Below are 20448 nucleotides of genomic sequence, written 5' to 3'. Positions count from 1 at the left end.
ACGTCAGTCTATAGAATATCGACACAAAGACTCGCCCCAGAAAAAGAAATTCAAGACGCAGCTCTCAGTTTGAAAAACATGGCCACAGTGTTCTGGGATGCAGATGGTGTTACCCATGTTGATTTCCTTGATCATGGAACAACAATAAATTCAGATCATTACATCACAATTCTGTGAACTCTGAAACGATGGCTAACAAGAGTCTGAAAGGAAAAGGGAAATGTTTTTCTGCAGCATGACAATGCCAAACCATACACTTCACATGCCACCACAACAGAACTTCAGAGACGGAATCTCAGCACCATACGGCATCCTGCACACAGTCCAGATTTAGCACCGTCTGACTTAGATCTGTTCCCAATAATGAAAAACGAGCTGCAAGAACATAATTATACTTCTGATGAGGACATTGAGAGAACTGTGAGACTGTGGTTGCAGAAACAGTGTTGACTTCTTCTGTAACAGCTTCAGAAAACCTGTTTCATCATTGGCAGAAAAGTATCCAATAGGCTGGTGATTATGTGGCAAAGTGAATATTGGTAATTAAAGATCACATTCTAAGGATTATTTCTGCATTCGATTTATTAAAATATTCCCATCCAAACCCAATTAACGAAGGTGGACGCATTACTTTTCATTCAACCTTCTTATGTTCTGTTCAGTCTGTGATATAATGTGCCATTTCATTCTATAAGTATCTGTTGATATGCCTATATCGGATATCATGGCATTCCGTAAACAAAAGTTGAATGTGTGAAGCAGTGTATTTGCTATGGTCTTCTTGAGAGTATTTGCACTACTGTTCAGACAGATGTGGCAGCGTGAAGCTGATGTTTCTTGTTCTACAAGCTCAACAACTAGTCACAGACACTCATCATGCAAATGTCCCCCTCTATCTTATCAAAATCTCACAACAAACCTAAGAAAGAGTTTGTATATCTACCAAACACCCTTAAAATTATCTCAAATATTGTTTATGAAGAACTAATGAAACTCTGAAATGAGATTTTCACTCTGCAATGGAGTGTGCACTGATATGAAACTTCCTGGCAGGTTAAACTGTGTGCCGGACTGAGACTCGAACTCGGGAACTTTGCCTTTCGTGGGCAAGTGCTCTACCAACTGAGCTACCCAAGCAAGACTCACGCCCCGCCCTCACAACTTTACTTCTGCCAGTATCTCGTCTCATACTGGCAGAAGTAAAGTTGTGAGGGCGGGGCGTGAGTCGTGCTTGGGTAGCTCAGCTGGTAGTGCACTTGCCCGCGAAAGGCAAAGTTCCAGAGTTTGAGTCTCGGTCCGGCACACAGTTTTAATCTGCCAGGAAGTTTCATAATGAAACTCTGGTTTTTTAGCATTCTACTCCTACAATGAGATGGATTATTTAGTATCATATGGAACTGTATCACCATCGTAAGCACTTTACAGTAATGGTGACAGTAGAAAAATAATAATGATACAAACTTAGTGTAATGAAATTGCTCTTATTTGGACATGTAGTCGAAAATTTTATTTCCCAAGATCTGCCATTTTATCTTTTGGACCTTTTTAATAATTTTGTCCATTCATACTGTCTCCATTTATATTTTATCATTTTTCATAGCATTCTCTCTAACACTTGCATTGCTACTTTTATAAACTAGCTTGCAGAGATGAGGAGGATGAGAATTGTGGGAAGGATGATTTGCATTTTAGTGGATATGCCTTATAACCAACTACCTAGAGGTACATAAGATCCTGACTAGGGTAAATTCAGAAGCTCACACATCAAACTGATTTCATCTGCAATTGTCATAATAAATCTTCAAACATTATCTCCAATTTATAAGCCAGCATCTACTTCCACGTCATCTCCTAAGAGCTACAACATATTCCAGCACAGCTGTACAATTTTATAAACATGTGACTGGACAAACAATGGCAATAATTAGTACTTCTACACACTGGTTTCAATCTGTAGTCCAGGTTAACTAATCTATGATAAAAAATACTATTTGTATTAGAGCCTTAACCACAAACAAATGCAAGGCATCACTGAATGCAGTAGCAAAATTTTGTAACATGCTCAAGTGAGATCAAACCTGAGCAGATGACACTGTGACGTCATATTAGTTGACCATGGCAACCTCCTCAGCAATAGCAGCTGTATAAAAGATACTCTCAATAAACAGACACGATAGGAGGGACAATAATAACTAAGACAATAACTTAAAAAATATAAAAAAATAAGATAAAGACAACACAGAACACTGAAAGAGATTATATCAAAATGCAAACATAAAAATAAATAACTAAACAAAACTCTACAAATTAAGTATTTCATTAACAAAAAAGAAAGGTTCATAACTGGTGCCATAAAGAGAAGTGAAACACACCTTCCTAAAGCAATAATTGTGAGAAGAACTAAATAAATTCAGTTGCAGACTGGAATAATTATCTTTGAATAACATATGCTTAAAATGTTTAGCAGTTCTTGTGAGTATCATCAGCTAACTGAATATTTATTTCTGTTTCTTTTCTGTGTTAAAATTCCCACACCAAATGAGTGACTATTCAAAGAATTTTTAATCAGCGAATTTCAAGCTCTTTTTATTTAATTCAGTGAGCATGACTCTCTCTCTCTCTCTCTCTCTCTCTCTCTCTCTCTCTCTCTCTCACCCCCCCCCCCCCCAACAATACATTAAGACATTATTGACACTGAATGCGAAAAAAATTCATTGTAGCTTTCTAACTCTTTCTCTATTGATTTATATTCATAGCTTTTCTAATACTCTTGATTGTTAACATATGATTTTATTTCACTCCGGAGTAAGTGGTAAATTGTCAATTTAGTAAAGTTTAGAACAAGTGAAAGAAATACATACCCATCTCAAAAATTATTATAAATGTTAATACCTTAATTACACTGACAGGGCACTGCAGCTGTGCAGGTCTATGTATTTGTATGTGTATTTATTTATAAAATAGAAAGAAACATTCCACATGGGAAAAATATATTAAAAACAAAGATTCCATGACTTACCAAACGGGGGGAAAAAAAAAAATTATTGTGCCTATCTACCAGCGCTTTCCCATTTGGTAAGTCATGGAATCTATGTTTTTAATATATTTATTTATTTATTTATTTATGATATGAATTAATAGAGGGAAACATTCCATGTGGAAAAAATATATATCTAAAAAGAAAGATGATGAGACCTACCAAACAAAACCGCTGGCAGGTCGATAGACACACAAACAAACACAAACTTACACACAAAATTCAAGCTTTCGCAACAAACGGTTGCTTCGTCAGGAAAGAGGGAAGGAGAGGGAAAGACGAAAGGATGTGGGTTTTAAGGGAGAGGGTAAGGAGTCATTCCAATCCCAGGAGCGGAAAGACTTACCTTAGGGAAAAAAAAAGGACAGGTATACACTCGCACACACACACATATCCCAATGCTCCAATGTGTGTGTGCGCGAGTGTATACCTGTCCTTTTTTCCCCCTAAGGTAAGTCTTTCCGCTCCCGGGATTGGAATGACTCCTTACTCTCTCCCTAAAACCCAAATCCTTTCGTCTTTCCCTCTGCTTCCCTCTTTCCTGACGAAGCAACCGTTTGTTGCGAAAGCTTGAATTTTGTGTGTGTTTGTGTTTGTTTGTGTGTCTATCGACCTGCCAGCGCTTTTGTTTGGTAAGTCTCATCATCTTTCTTTTTAGATATATTTATTTATTTATTTAAACGTCAAGTTCCATAGGACCAAATTGAGGAGAAAATCTCCAAGGTTATGGAACGTGTCAGTACATGAAATTACAACACAAAAGTAATAACAGATAAAAATAAATGTTCATGAACCTGAAAAAAGTCAGTCCATAAGTTTAAGTAAACGCTATCAGCAATGCAGTAAGAATCAGCTTAATTTTTCTAGGAACTCTTCGACAGAATAGAAGGAGTGACCCATGAGGAAACTCTTCAGTTTCGATTTGAAAGCACGTGGATTACTGTTAAGATTTTTGAATTCAAGTGGCAGCTTATTGAAAATGGATGCAGCAGTATACTGCACACCTTTTTGCACAAGAGTTACAGAAGTCTGATCCAACTGCAGATTTGATTTCTGCCAAGTATTAACCGAGTGAAAGCTGCTTATTCTTGGGAATAAACTAATATTGGTAACAAGAAACAACAATAAGGAATATACATATTGAGAGGCCAATGTCAAAAACCCAGACTCGTGAAGAGAGGTCGGCAAGAGGTTCGTGAACTCTCACCACTTATTGCCCGAACCGCCCGTTTCTGAGCCAAAAATATTCAGTTAGCTATGAAGGAGGAGTTGTCCAAAAGCTCAGGAAAGTTCTCAATCCTGTTAATGACTTAACAACTCATTGCCTCAACTACACAGTGAGTTGTTATCTCTACTTCTTCCATTATTTATATTCCACCAAGGAATGTCTATAATCATATTTACAGTTCTCAACTCTGTTTCATGCTCCAATAGATGACACTGCAAGTCCTGAACATGCTATTATTGTAACCTTATGATAATAAGTACATGGTCAACTATAAATTCCCTCACTTTGTACATCAAAGTATTCTCACAAGTAGAGAGGTATAATGAACCTCAATCAGCACTACTGTCCAACAATACTCCAGTCTTAATGACACTATGTCAGCATTTAGTCAGAGTTAGGAAACATGTATCTACATCTGATCTAGATGAAATACTGGAAATTTTGATTCTGTTGTACCTAATGTAATCATACCAAATTCCTGAAGGATTTATTTCCTTGTGGGAATTATAGAACACTATGTATGAAGGAATGAATGAGTGAAATAAAATGCTCCCTTTGTAACTGTGATTTGATCTCCATGTATGATCGCTTGTTTTTCTGGCTCCTACTGAAACCTAATTGAATACACAGGATACTTTTTTGATTACCTACTTGACCATATCTGATGGTATCTTACTTCTCTCAGCAACAAATCTCATCTGCTATAATTTGCACAACAGTCATTTAACTTAACTTATTCATCTAGGAAGCACACTGCTTCTTCTCTGCTCACTCTGTCATTTATATCTTCATCAATACTTTTAATATGTTAATAGTAATCCATCATGCCTGCCACTGCAAACATTTATTGCTACTATTTCCATGCTTGCACTGTGAAAAAACAATGCAGACTATCTTGAAATGGAATGTGGCTGCACCTGATCATACAACCACATTGGTTCCCATTATGGCCAAGTTTCAGTGATAATTCACAAATTCATACGAAAATGAACAATGTGAGATAAACAGAGAAAGAGGGAAAGAATTAAAAATGAACAGCAGAAAAGACAGAGGACAATGTGGAGGAAGAGACTGCATTAATAGTAGTTGGCAAGTTAGAATGGGGAAGTTCATGAGGAAGACATCACATTATTATAAGTCTCAGAGAAAATCACTTAAATAAAATATTTTGCTTGTTTTCAGTGAATAGCATTTCAGAGCTCTATAGTCCGATAACTAATCATTCACAAAGAAAGTTACCATTGCACAAGATCATGCAGTCCTTAATAATATTTTATGCTTGCCCATGGTCATCTTGTGGCATCTGTTTAAGGATTAATGGACATTGTCATAATGATACAATTTCATAAAATCTAATCATTCCCAGCCACACTGTGTAGTTCAAACATCATGCATTTTCATCCAAGTACATCCTAATCATTGCTGAGTGGTAACTGCTAACTTGAGGTTTGAACAACTTAGCACAACTATAGGTCCAATAAGATTTTATTATAACTGTGTAAGGGGTTGAGCATTTCCAGTACAGTATCGTACTACATATAGTCTTTAAAGGAATTTGTTATTTATAACTGATTGCACTTTTTAGAAGAACAACTATGTCAATACATTCAGCGTAAGAAAAATGTTGCCCTTCATCATAATTTAATTTAACTTTAGAAGTATCATGCAATGCTAAAACCAAATTGGAAAGCAAGCCAAATAATTTTCTTTGGCTAAATTCCTTTGATTGCATACTAATTTTTTTATTTATAACTTGTTTGTTTTACAGTCCAAAGGAATTACATTCGGCCTTCTGTTGTTAAATATTTTTACTGTTCTGTAAACTAGCATGCTGCCATATTTAATTACAAATTAGATTAAGAAGCCTGTAAATACCCATCTCATGTGATTTTGATACTCCATGCAAATAATCCATGCAACCTTATGAACTAACTAATGAAACTATTCATAAAATTTTTGTTCTATAATCAATCATGTACAATAATCAAATTACAAAAGTCATCCTGAAAGTTATATGCACAGGTTATAAAGAATAACAAAATAGATTTTTAAATGCACCCAATTCACATAATTTTGGATTAGAATATTTTATGATCATACAGTCACAGCTGGAGATGTGTCTTAAACCAACACTTAAAAGCTGAAACGACAGGCACTTTATAGACAAAAACACAAGCTTAGCAATAAGAAATGGTATAAAAGGATGAAATGGAGAGAGAGAGATGTATTAACAACTCTTATCAAATACACGTTTATCATGTTGTGCAATGCCAAAGAAAAGTCTCCTTACCCAAACTAGGACCAGTTCTGAGGCTTGGGAGATCATCAACTCTCACTGTTCCAGGTTGCTTACGGTCTGTCAGAAAGTAGGTTGTCATATCACCTTTACCTTTCACTTTTACTTTACCACGACACTGGAATTCATATGGGTAATTCTTCAGTACTTGATAAACTTCTTCAGTTACCTACAAGCAATTAATTCTTGCAATTATTTTCTGAGTATTTCAAAACTTAACAAAGTCATGCACAAATAGATGGAACACATCTAGAAAATACAATAAAGTTTCAATGCAGTGATGCATTGGAAGATCTTAGTTATTTTCTGAACCTTGATAGAAGTAGCCAATGTCCTTGTTGTGAGCTTTACAAGATATATGTCTCTGCTCTTTATATCCAGCCACATGTTATCCAATTGCCACATGCCTCTTGACTAACAGTGTAGCAACTATGCAAAGGATTACATCACATACTGCTAGACTTTGTTCTTCACAACACAATTGTACCACTTTGTCAGCTGCCTCATTCCCGTAGTCAAAATTTCACCATTGTTCCTTGCTGCGGTAACTGTAAAAGTATGTTCTGAATATCGTGAATAAGTGTTTCTACTGGTTACAAGTGTTGAACAAAATCTTCGATATTATGTAGTCTACACTGTCCCCATCAGATGATCATTCTCACACCTCCTTTTGCAACACCACTGAGGGTATTAAGCTAAGAGTACACACCAACTAACCATTATAATTTTTGTCACTATTTTCATGAAGAGCTCACTGGTAAGCAGCGTTCAACTTTCACTCAGTTCTGAAGTATCTCATGAAGAGTAAGAATAATTAATCTCTGCAATTTGATGCATTTCTTACTTATATAAGAAATTATATATTCTGTCTGAGGTCTGCTGCAACAAGAACTTCGATAATAAACAAGATAACAATTTAAATTTTCTCTTAGATTAAGGCTTAAATTTACTCATGTAGTATGGAATTGGGTGAGGTCAATGACTGTATTACAAATTTATGACATAATTTTTACTACTGCTCTAACTTTTTACTAATTTTTATTACTGTTACGCATTTTGGCAGTGTGCTGCCATCATCAGGTGCACTGCAGTTAGATGTTCATCTACATGAGGTGTGATGAGGATTTTTTGCTGGATATGCCAGATAGATAATATTCCAAAATTTAACCATTTTTGCTGGAAACTTGTCTTGCAAACATCTAAATGTGAAAGTGTAAAGTGAAGGTGTTGTATTCATTGCTGTGCTCTGTGCTGTAGACAAATAAATTTCCAGGAAAAATTATTAAATTTTGGTACATATCCTCACTGGCACACCCAGAAAATAATCCCCATCATACTTCAGATTAACGTACATGTGCATCTAATGATAGCAGCATGCTGTCAAAACATGTTGTGCTAATAAATATTAGCAAAATGTTATTGACACAGTAAAAATTATTTCATAAAATTAAATTAAGAATATGCAACTTGATTTGTGGGAAGAATAGGGTTGTAACTTGATTTGTAGGAGAATAGAGAAGTTAGAAATCTCAGATCTCTTCAATGACTATTTAGATACAGGGCATTTGATAATTCTACAGCATTGATGCAAGTGAATCAGATACAAAATTTCCTTCTCTTTGATTTTTTCAGTGGCTCCAGTACTTCACGAGATTGGGTTAAAGATTACTGCTCAAACAAACAACTGTGCACATCCACAAAAGGTAATGTTAAATATCTGGTAGCACGGCGACAGTGTGGTGTACTATGAATTGCTTCCAGACATCTAACTGTCACTGCTGAAATTTATTGTCAACAAATCAGAAACTGTCCAACAACAACAACCATGAAGACTGTGTACAGTGATGCTACTACACAATAATGCCTGCCCACATTCTGCTAGGCTGACAAAAAACACTATACAGGAGCTATGTTGGGCAGTCATTCTGCACGCATCTTATTCCCTTGATTTTGTGCAGTTATATTTTCACCTTTTCTGCTCTCTATGCAATAACCTCCAAGGAACCTCCTTCCTGGATGGAAATTCATTCTAAACATGGCTTGACAAGTTCTTCACCTCAAAGTCATGTGATTTCTAATTGTGGAATTGAAAAGTTACCCCACCACTGCTAGACTGTTGTAAATAGGGATGTAGGACACATTATTGATAAGTCTCTGTTACGTGTACCTGCTGTGTTTATTAAATTTATGGAAAAATTCTACGAACTTATGCACCAATCCAATATATGCTGCAGCCTTTACTGTAATTTTATCAAATAAATATTCTATAATATTACTGCAGGCGTGTTCTGGCTTGCGCTCAGGTTCTCCAATTCTAGTCTCAACATACAGGTATCTAGAGATTCTATGGTTGCTCTTGCTTTAAGGTGTTCCAAATTTAGCAGCCACATCCTCTCATCAAATGCTACGATATAAATCTTTTTCTAAAATTACTGTCGATTCCACAAATTAAATTGTTTTTCTCTAGTACTTCTTTTAACAAGGCAACATTCAAGTACTGGTAACACATACATTTGCAAATTAGAAAACTAATTTTAGCTTTCAGAACTGTTAATTTCTTCCTCAGAAAGGGAAGAGGGGCAGGTCACCCAATGGACTGAGATTGACCTGTCTCATCCTGGGGTCTGATTGATCTGCCTTTTCTATCTAACTTTCTCCGTAACCTATACCTCTTTCCTCGCTTTGAAACTATAAATAATTTTTTCAACTTTTAAATGTGCCTATCAGCAGTACTTACATTTCTCAACCTGAAGGTAAATAATTGCCATTAGTTCCGTCTGTTCTGTAGTCTTATGGGTTTCTCAAATAAATTTCCCTTTTCGGTGCAGTCGTTTATTAACAATCACTTATGAATTGTAGTAGTTATGGCCCTCTACAAATTGCACAGGCAGAATGGTGTTAATGTTTTATTAATATTTGCCACTACGTGAACTTTCTTTCCAACTCATTTCATAAAGCTGAAATTTTCCCTACGTGACAGGATCTACAGAACATGATGAGTGGTAGTGAGGATTCTGCAGGAGATAGGATTACATGTTCCCCTATGTTACCGTAATATCTGCTTACACAATCAACAAAGATATACATGCAATTTATATTACAATAAAATACCTGTATGTGATTTGGTAAGCCCGTTGAATCCATGCGGCTCGCAACATTCACTGTATTCCCCCAAATATCATACTGTGGCTTCCGAGCACCAATTACACCTGCCACCACAGGTCCAATATTGATACCTGAAGTAAGGAAATCACATGCAAGTATAGTGTTAATATAGGTGTAGAACACTCACAACAATTAGCTGAAAGCTCCTCTCCTTCCTTCTCAGCATGGATTTTTGACAGAAATCCAATAGCCATTTAAATGTATGTGAAGTAAAAACATGAAAAGAATTTTAAATGTTGCAGAATTAGTGTTACTCTACTTACTGACAGAATATGATTATACATATATCCCTCACCATTATGGCTACACTGGGGTTGGTTGCAAGTTGGCAAAGCCAATGAATGTGAAACTGAATTCCTAGATTTGGTGGCATTCTGATGTGAAGCATAGCCTGAAGTCTAAGTTTGGTTCAAAGGGGCAATTTAGTTAGGGATTGTTAAAAACAGTATAGAATGCTTCAATTAATATAGGATTATGCCACATGGAGTGGACAATGGGGGAAAGAAGGAATAATAGGAGGGAGGTTTGCATTTAGAGCAGGGCTATCGGAGACTGAGGCCTGGAGGATTATGGAATCATCTGGTTTTTCCTCACCATCACCCCTGCCTCTATTCTCTCTCTCTCTCTCTCTCTCTCTCTCTCTCTCTCTCTCTCTCTCTCTCACTCTCTCCCTCCCTCCCGCCTCACCTCCAAATCCACTCTCATCCATCATCATGTGCCACGCGCAATTGCCCATGCCAGCAGCTAGAACAGTATCACCTCTGCACCTGCTACAAGAATCTCTATGTAACAAGTGTGGAGGATATGGATGGGACTGTGGATAAGTGGCACTAGGTGGGAATGTTGGTTGGCCGGGAGGCATATTGAGGTAGTCTGTGCATTTATAATAAACACTGTGGCCAGATGGTGCAGTGGTTGATGCAACTACCTAGTAAGCAGGAGATTCCAGGTTCAAATCCTGGTCCACTACACATTTTCAATCATCATCATTGATTCTGCACGAAGTCCAACAGCAGCCGAAATCAATAGTTCCTCCTCCACCTTCAACTAACTTAATATTCATATACTGTGCACCTGCTGCCGCCTCCTCCCTCTTAACCATCAGCTTCCCTTCCCCAAGCTTCCCACCCTCCTACTCCATACCTCTTTTCTTCCCTAGCCCACTCCACCACTACCAGAGACAAACCCTCAATCCATGTAAGCTGCAGTGTGGGGACAATGTCAGCAACGCGCATTGTGTGTGTGTGTGTGTGTGTGTGTGTGTGTGTGTGTGTGTGTCTACTCCAAAACTTCGAAATCTACCAAAGTTGACTTGTTTACATGCCTTTCACAATTTAGCATCTGTAATGTATGGTGAAATGTTATCTTATAGCCCTTACTCCTTACATTATCAAGATAAATTTCAGTTATTTTTCTTATAAAATCATCACTCCAGCTGATGATATAGCAACAGCCTACACATGAATCATTTTGTATTAATTAAGGGTGTTTCCCCCTCCTTGGCATCCACACTGGGATTACCAAACTATGTGAAAGTGCCCTTTCCTTGTTCCTACATTAGTAACATGGTGAACATGTGCACAACATTCTGAGGTGTCACTAACTTTTATAACTAAATTTAGGCGCTACCTTGAAAACATTAAACTAGTTAATGAAATACCTGATACCAGTTAAAATAGGACCAATTGATACATGCTTCTACTGTAGTGTGCGATACACAGTAATTTTATTATTTATTATTATAATGTTGTTGAAATATATGATTATGTTCCTTTCTGTTATCACATATAAATAATTGTTTAACATAATTTAAAGTAATTTAATGCCTTGCAGAAGACAAAGTTCATCCTCTCGTTTCTTACGAAAAGTTATGAAAATGGTTCAAATGGCTCTGAGCACTATGGGACTTAACATCTGAGGTCATCAGTCCCCTAGAACTTAGAACTACTTAAACCTACATAACCTAAGGACATCACACACATCCATGTCTGAGGCAGGATTCGAACCTGCGACCATAGTGGTCATGCAGTTCCAGACTGAAGCGCCTAGAACCACTCGACCACAGTGGCCAGCTGAAAAATTATGACTCTGTTAAAAATGAAAATTGCATGTATACATATTTCTGTCAAGTCAGTTCAATAGTTTCACAATCATGAAAACACAAATTTCTTAATAGAATGCAATTTTTAAATAATATATGCAGAATTTTCAAACAAACTTATTTGGAAAACACAGTAAAATGTCTTAGTCAATCATTGAAAATGCAAACATCTGAAACTTTAACAACCTCTAATGGGATTATTTGTAGGAATTAATAAAACTTTAGCACTGAAACATCTACAAATGTAGGCAACTAAAATAGTTAAATACTGCAGCTGAAATCTTCAACTATCGAAGACATGTGTTAAAACCTAAATTTGTACAGGAAAGGTGTCTGTTTGACAAAAACTGTTATTTCAGATGTGTTAGCTTTTTATGGAGAATGTGTTGTCATATTTAAAACTCCACAAATGTGTAATTCTTCAATGTTAATCAAGAAAAGTTAACATTATAATAATGAAATAATTGTTTGTAATTATTACTTGGTTACGTAAGGGCCAGCACAAAGCCAAGGAAGTTAGTTGTTATTGGTTGTTGAGAAGTTATTGGTTTGTGTGACAGATTTTGAAGCTAAAATGTACTATTTTTCAGCCTTTTCACTACTTCACATCTTTGCACTGTAACCAATAATGAACCATGTTCCTTCTGTTGTGACAGTACACAACACTAAACTAATTTTGTATAGATGACACTGTTGCAGCTTCATATTCAGCTGTAGATAGGATGGTATATTAGGCACTTACATGTACCAGAAAGAGAACTCAATGAAGATATTAGTCACCCCAATGAATAATAAACTGATGTGGCACAAGCACTTGGGTAAGTTAACTAAAAAGTTCGGTGCTACCTGCTTTGCACTTTGTAATCTGTCTCACTGAGTTGACCTGCAGATTGAATTGCTAGTATACAAGACTGTGGCAAGAATTTCTTATCACATTCCACTTTGAAAAGTTTTGGTCAAGAATGACCAATGGCTATGAAATATACCTTCGGCCAATATTTGCTCTACAGAATAGGGAAATAACTCCGGCCCCAGTGAGTTTTGTGTGTGACAGTCATAATGATGATAGTATGCATGCACGGTGACGAGCCACATGTTTACTACTCATCACACGAGTTGACTTTTCCAAGGGATATACCATGATGTTCTATATAATTCAGATGCTTTTTGTTTGTATAAAGAATCTGGTTTCAAGAACAAAACTTCTGCTCTGCACAGGATCCTTACATATTAAAAGCAAGCAACAGACCAGAACTCCTATCTTAAAACTTAATATAGATAGAACCAAAGTTGTGAGGGTGTCCTTGAGTGATGTCCTGATAGCTCAGTTGGGAAATGCACTTCTCAAGAATGGCAAGGCTCCAAATTGGGTTTGAGTGTAGCTTCCAAAAGAACTGCAGATGTGTTTCGATTTGTTACGAAGGCACAAAATATAATAATGAATAGCTTAGTAAAAGTTCTATACCATTCTGCTATCATTTTTAACTATATTTGTGAAATGCTTCAAAAGTATTAAATTGAATAAACATGAAGATTATTGATTTTAAATGTACCCACAGCACAGTTGATAGCAGTATGATTACAGCACATAGCTGCACAATAATTCTGCTACAGCAACCAACATCCATTTCATATCTTTGAAAAAATGTCATGTGTCTACTCGTCATGTTTTTTTACACTTTGACTATGTTCATTTGTCACAATGTCATGTGGAGTGTAATTATGTTGCATATACACAGACACAAGAAATGTCTGCTTGTGTACAGGCCTGTATATGTGTGGATGGATATGTGTGTGTGTGTGTTTGCGTGAGTGTATACCTGTCCTTTTTTCCCCCTAAGGTAAGTCTTTCCGCTCCCGGGATTGGAATGACTCCTTACCCTCTCCCTTAAAACCCAAATCCTTTCGTCTTTCCCTCTCCTTCCCTCTTTTCTGACGAGGCAACCGTTGGTTGCGAAAGCTAGAATTTTGTGTGTATGTTTGTGTGTCTATCGACCTGCCAGCGCTTTTTAGATATATTTTTCCCACGTGGAATGTTTCCCTCTATTATATATATATATATATATGTCTGACATTTGGCATAACCCCCAAAGGCCTCACACTTAAAGTTCCCATCTCTGGCTGCAACCCTTCTTTCCATCAGTCCCTATACCAGTTCCAAACTGAACAATCCATTGCCCTCACCCACCTAATCCTTCACCTACACATCAACTCAGCCAATGAACACACCCGTCAACTCCTATCCTTAATAAAGGTCCTCAATCTTTCCTCTCCCACATCCACACCAGCTATTCAGAGCATCCTCCTACAGGCCAACCACAAATTAGAACAGCATGCCATCCTTCACCTCAAAAAACTATCCAATCTCCTGGTTCCCCACCTCCGGAAAGGCAACTCACTCACCCTTCACAACCTTTCCAGCAAAGCTCAACCACCTCTCATTGCACACAAACCCAGTCTCTCCCATCTACTCAATCTCCCACTTCCAGCTCCACTCCCTCCAAAACTTCAAAATTCCAATCAACACAATCTGGTACCACAACACCCCAATTCAGTAGTTAACCTTTCTTCCAAACCTCTCTCCCAATCCGAAACCTCTGTCCTATCCAAAGGCCTCACCTTCAGCCCCACTCCCAGATTCAACCAAACAGCCCTCGTCAAAGATTTACTGTCCTACACTCGTACTCTCTGCTGGAAGTATCACTTTGCCACGAAGAAAAATGATCCTAATCCTACCCCTAATGATCCAACTCCCCAAGACACTATCCAAATTGAACCCTGCCTGGAACAGTTCCGTCCTCCGTCACAGTGGGACCCACCTCCTCTTCCTCAAAATCACCCTCTCCAAACCTTCCAGGAATTTCTGACTTCCAGCCTTGCCTCTCAATCCTTCTTAAAAAACCTTAATCCTACTCCCAACATCACCACTGCTGAAGCCCAGGCTATCCGTGATCTGAAGGCTGACCGGTCCATCGTCATTCTTCCGGCAGACAAGGGTTCCACGACCGTGGTACTTGATCGTCGGGAGTATGTGGCTGAGGGACTGCGTCAGCTTTCAGACAACACCACATACAAAGTTTGCCAAGGTAATCCCATTCCTGATGTCCAGGCACAGCTTCAAGGAATCCTCAGAACCTTAGGCCCCCTACAAAACCTTTCACCTGACTCCATCAACCTCCTGACCCCACCGACACCCCGCACCCCTACCTTCTACCTTCTTCCTAAACTTCACAAACCCAATCATCCCGGCCGCCCCATTGTAGCTGGTTACCAAGCCCCCACAGAACGTATCTCTGCCTACGTAGATCAACACCTTCAACCCATTACACGCAGTCTCCCATCCTTCATCAAAGACACCAACCACTTTCTCAAACGCCTGGAAGCCTTACCCAATCCGTTACCCCCAGAAACCATCCTTGTAACCATTGATGCCACTTCCTTATACACAAATATCCCGCACGTCCAGGGCCTCGCTGTGATGGAGCACTTCCTTTCACGCCGATCACCTGCCACCCTACCTAAAACCTCTTTCCTCATTACCTTAGCCAGCTTCATCCTGACCCACAACTTCTTCACTTTTGAAGACCAGACATACCAACAATTAAAGGGAACAGCCATGGGTACCAGGATGGCCCCTTCGTACGCCAACCTATTCATGGGTCGCTTAGAGGAAGCCTTCTTGGTTAAGCAGGCCTGCCAACCCAAAGTTTGGTACAGATTTATTTATGACATCCTCATGATCTGGACTCACAGTGAAGAAGAACTCCAGAATTTCCTCTCCAACCTCAACTCCTTTGGTTCCATCAGATTCACCTGGTCCTACTCCAAATCCCATGCCACTTTCCTTGATGTTGACCTTCACCTGTCCAATGGCCAGCTTCACACGTCCGTCCACATCAAACCCACCAACAAGCAACAGTACCTCCATTACGACAGCTGCCACCCATTCCACATCAAACGGTCCCTTCCCTACAGCCTAGGTCTTCGTGGCAAACGAATCTTTATGCTTTATGTGATCGCTCTAAGCTTGTTGATACCAGTGCCTACCAATTTTAATTGTATATTACAGCACTGAGGATGGTCACTAAGTGACCGAAAATAGATTTTGTGGATAATAAAACAAAAAAATATGACCAATGCTGTTTCTCCTTCCAATTACATATTGCAGTGTGTATGACATCATAACTCCTGAGGTATGTGTTGTACATTGATATATTTTTGCAAGTGCATTCAATGGTATATGAGAATAATGTCTGCAAAATGTGTTGTAACAGAGTTACTGGTAAATAAATAACAACAAAAGGTCATGCCTGTTGCTTCAGTTTTACTACATTAACAGTGAAAATTTAGTAAGCGATAAACTTTTCATCCTTTCATCATTTTGCAGGGGGCTGTCAGTTAGAAAATTATATGTAAAATTGGTTCCAGGTCACTAAGTGCGCTCATTTTCAAATACTACATGAATATAGTCTAGATATCTACAAGGTAGATTAAAACTAGCAAATGCTTTGAAGCATTTTGTGATTGTTTCATATGAAATAAAGTGTCAAGAATTTAGTAAATCACATTCTCAGGTAACTATATGCAACTCTTTCCAAATATTTTAAAGAACTAATAATAAACTTTATAATGATTATTGATAAAAACTTACCAACACGCAACATGAAGTTGTTGTATGAATTTTCATTTATGTTCACTAATTTTTCACGCATAGCAAACACAAATTCTACTAAAGTGCTGAGATAATACCCCGCACTTGCATCATCATCGTCATCCAGGATACGCAAATCAGGCATCAAGCCAACGGCAGCCATGTATGTGGATCCAACAGTCTTAATTTTATCAATAGCTTTGAACCTCTCTTCTCCAAGAAGCTGAAATGAAATCAGCTCTTAAATACAAACTTCACTCTCAACTGAAATAAATACACAAAGGAGCACTATTACACAGTTACATGGACCAAATGAGCATTCCTATTTGAGTGAAAACCTGTTGGATGAAAACAATGAAGGGGTCTCTCTCTCTCTCTCTCTCTCTCTCTCTCTCTCTCTCTCTCTCTCTCTCTCTCTCTCTCTGACACACACACACACACACACACAAAAATCCAAAACCTTCACTACTAATTTCTAAATTACAGCTTAGGCAACAACTGAAATACAGTTATTATACACTGGTTAAATTAAGACTACTGGTAATTTTTATTGCTACTATCTTAGCACACTTCCTTTCAGTAACGAGTACACGCATAAAACATGTGAAAAGTATGAACTGTTTGCAGATGCATTTTACAGTGTGATGTAAAGAATTTTTAATTGATGAAGTACTTAATTTTTACAGCTCATTGTTGTACTCTGTAAATAGTTGGTAGAAACTGTGATGCATCTGGAACTGTCATCTCTTTATGGCATTTTGTAAAATAATCACTATGTTATATAGGGTAAACGGTTCAACAATTTGAGAAATAACAGGCAATGTCTGCTTATTCACACACTACACTTGTGTCCATACAAATGCTGAACATGAAGAAGGTGAAATGGAATACATATATTTAAAAATGAGAGTGACGGAAAATACAGAATCATTAAGCAGGAGTAACTAGCCAATAAGTGCAAACCTGTAGAAGCATTCATGACTAGGAGAAAGGAAGTTGCTGTCTACCAGAAAATTTAAAAAAACCTTTGGAGAAAAGAGAACCAGCTGTGTAAATATCAAGAGCTCAGATGGCAAGCCAACACTAAGCAAAGAAGGGTAAGCTGAAAGGTGGAAAGAAAACACTGAAGGGCTCTACAAGAGAAACAAACTTGAGGTCAATATTATAGAAGGAGCAGAGTAAGCAGTTGAATATGAGATGCGAGATACGATACAGAATTTGACAGAACACTGAAAGTCTAACTGGAAACTAGGCTAAGGGAATAGATGACATTCTCCTTGAATTCTTGAGATTCTTGGGAGAGCCAGTCATGACAAAACTATACTATATCGTGAGAAAAATATCCGAGAGAGGTAAAATATGCTCAGTTTTCAAGAAGAAGAAATCTGCAGGTGACTTTGTAATTCTGTCAGATGTTCCAAACAACTTGGAAGATCAGTTGTTCAGAATGGATTGCCTCCTGAAAAGATGATGTAAGATTGACATCAACGAAAGTAAAACAGGTGTCATGGAAATTAGTCAAATTAGAGCAGGTGATGCTGAGGGAATTAGATGAGGAAATGAGACACTAAAAGTAAAAAATAACTGATGTTGGTCAAAGAAGAGAGGGTAAAAAACGCAGAATGGCTATTGTCGTCTTTGGGCTCATAGCCCTCCAGCATAACAACACTGCACTACAGGTGGCTTATGCCAAAATTAAAACTGGTACAATGGTGAACACCGCTACTGCAGTTCTCAGCACTTAGTTCACCGATGGGCAGCAGTAGCATTGCACCAAGACGGCACAGTCAGCATGGACTCACACACACACACTCGAAAAGAGGTCTCACTGTAGTCTGGTGTCTCAACAGTTTTTAGGCTGCCATGTGGCTACAGCCAGTCAGTTCTGCACAAACAAGCTCTCTCTGGACTTTACGGTGACTGCTGCCACAGCTCCTTAACCACTCTGCTGGAATCCTTCTGTGACCTGTCATTCAATGCTGGTCTACCTGTCTGGGATCTTCACCTTTGGTGTTATGTGGGGCTGCCAGCAGTCATCCTCAAGCTGTGAGACTTAGCCTCTACAGCACAGACATCTGGAATTTATGAATTTTGGTCCAATGCATTGTTTGTGTAATTAGACTCAATCAGTTTCTTATGAACCTGTACTCTGACTCTAGTGACTATGATTCAGTTTTCAGCGGCTGACAGTCCATCTGGTCTTTCAAAGACAGAAATTTAATAGTGAACTATTTCTTGTGTGGTGTAATTATGCTCCAAAGAAGGAGAGTTGATGTTGTATGCTCATTTCAACAAACTTTCTTTTCATTGTCTTCTTGGACCATATTTTCTCTATGTCAAAGCTGGCATTGCTTACTTCAAATGACAAAGTGGTATTTTTCTGTGTGCACACTTGTGATATGCCCCAGGTAAACAGTGCTTCTTCACGTGCTTTTGAAGTTTCTGATGGACTGATCTTCGCTCCTCATTTAAATGTGTCTACATCTACAGATTGGACGACTCAAGTCTTACTACTTCTACAAAGGACCCAACAGGCTCAGGAGCTGATGTTATAGATGTCTGCCATCACCATATATCTCCACAGAGTTATCTCACATTGACCCACTGGTAAAGCAGCACTTAATCGATCACAGGACTCAGGTAATGTCTAGCAGTGAACTTTTTTTTTTCCCTATCATCATCATCATCAGTTTTCCACTATATTAGCAGCTCCTTTGCCCTCCATTTTCTATGATCCATTACTTCCTTCTTAAGGCTGCTGTATGTTGTACCGTCCATCACGTCATCCAGTATATGAAATCTCTTCCTTCCTTGCTTGCTTCCTTTCCCACTCTACATAACCTTCTAAAACTGTTTTTATCAGTCCGTCATTCTTTCTTGATATATACCAAATCCAATTTATTTTTCTGCTTTTTATTAGATAATTGCAGCATCCAAGAAGAAATCTTGGGAAGACTTTGGAAACAGGTTGGAGACTATGGGTCAGGCTGCTGGAAAACCATTCTGGAGTGTAATTAGCAGTCTTTGAAAGGGAGGTAAGAAGGAAATGACAAGTATTTTGGACAGGTCAGGAAAACTGCTGGTGAATCCTGTGGATGCCTTGGGCAGATGGAGGGAATATTTTGAAGAGTTGCTCAATGTGGGTGAAAATATGATCAGTAATGTTTCAGATTTCGGGGTAGAATGGGAGAGGAATGATGATGGAAATAGGATCACATTTGAGGAAGTGGAGAAAATGGTCAATAGATTGCAGTGCAATAAAGCAGCTGGGGTGGATGAAATTAATTCGGAACTCATCAAATACAGTGGAATGTCAGGTCTTAAATGGCTACACAGGATAACTGAAATGGCCTGGGAGTCAGGACAGGTTCCATCAGACTGGACAAAAGCAGTAATCACACCAATCTTAAAACATGGAAACAGAAAATATTGTAACAACTACAGAGGTATCTCTTTAATCAGCGTTGTGGGTAAAATCTTCTCAGGTATTGTTGAAAGGAAAGTGCGAGTATTAGTTGAGGACCAATTCGATGAAAATCAGTGTGGGTTTAGGGCTCTTGGAGGTTGTCAGGACCAGATCTTTAGCTTATGGCAAATAATGGAGAAGTGTTATGAGTGGAACAGGGAATTGTATCTATGCTTTACAGATCTAGAAAAGGCATATGACCGGGTTCCTAGGAGGAAGTTATTGTCTGTTCTACAAGATTATGGAATAGGAGGCAAACTTTTGCAAGCAATTAGAGGTCCTTACATGGATAGTCAGGCAGCAGTTACGAGTTGACGGTAAATTGAGTTCATGGTTCAGAGTAATTTCAGGAGTAAGACAAGGCTGCAACCTGTCTCCACTGTTGTTCATATTATTTATGGATCATATGTTGAAAACAATAGACTGGCTGGGTGAGATTAAGATATGTGAACACAAAATAAGCAGTCTTGCATATGCGGATGACTTAGTTGTGATGGCAGATTC

The 20448-nt window shown here is 38.2% G+C and overlaps 1 protein-coding gene across 1 annotated transcript in view; it reads right to left on the bottom strand.

Moving 5' to 3' along the window:
- LOC126175399 (Ca(2+)/calmodulin-responsive adenylate cyclase) overlaps nucleotides 1-20448 on the bottom strand; it is a 501843-nt gene that overhangs the window by 65746 nt on the left and 415649 nt on the right. The window contains exons 20-22 of the mRNA XM_049922190.1: nucleotides 16479-16701; nucleotides 9673-9797; nucleotides 6556-6730 (exon numbers count right to left, since the gene is read on the bottom strand). Coding sequence (XP_049778147.1) covers nucleotides 6556-6730; nucleotides 9673-9797; nucleotides 16479-16701 — 523 coding nt within the window. The remainder of the gene's footprint in view (nucleotides 1-6555; nucleotides 6731-9672; nucleotides 9798-16478; nucleotides 16702-20448) is intronic.

The sequence above is a fragment of the Schistocerca cancellata genome, chromosome 3 (assembly GCF_023864275.1).
Source record: "Schistocerca cancellata isolate TAMUIC-IGC-003103 chromosome 3, iqSchCanc2.1, whole genome shotgun sequence".
Lineage (NCBI taxonomy): Eukaryota > Metazoa > Arthropoda > Insecta > Orthoptera > Acrididae > Schistocerca > Schistocerca cancellata.
Note: the sequence above shows the minus strand (reverse complement) of the source record. Positions and strands in the feature narration are given on the sequence as shown.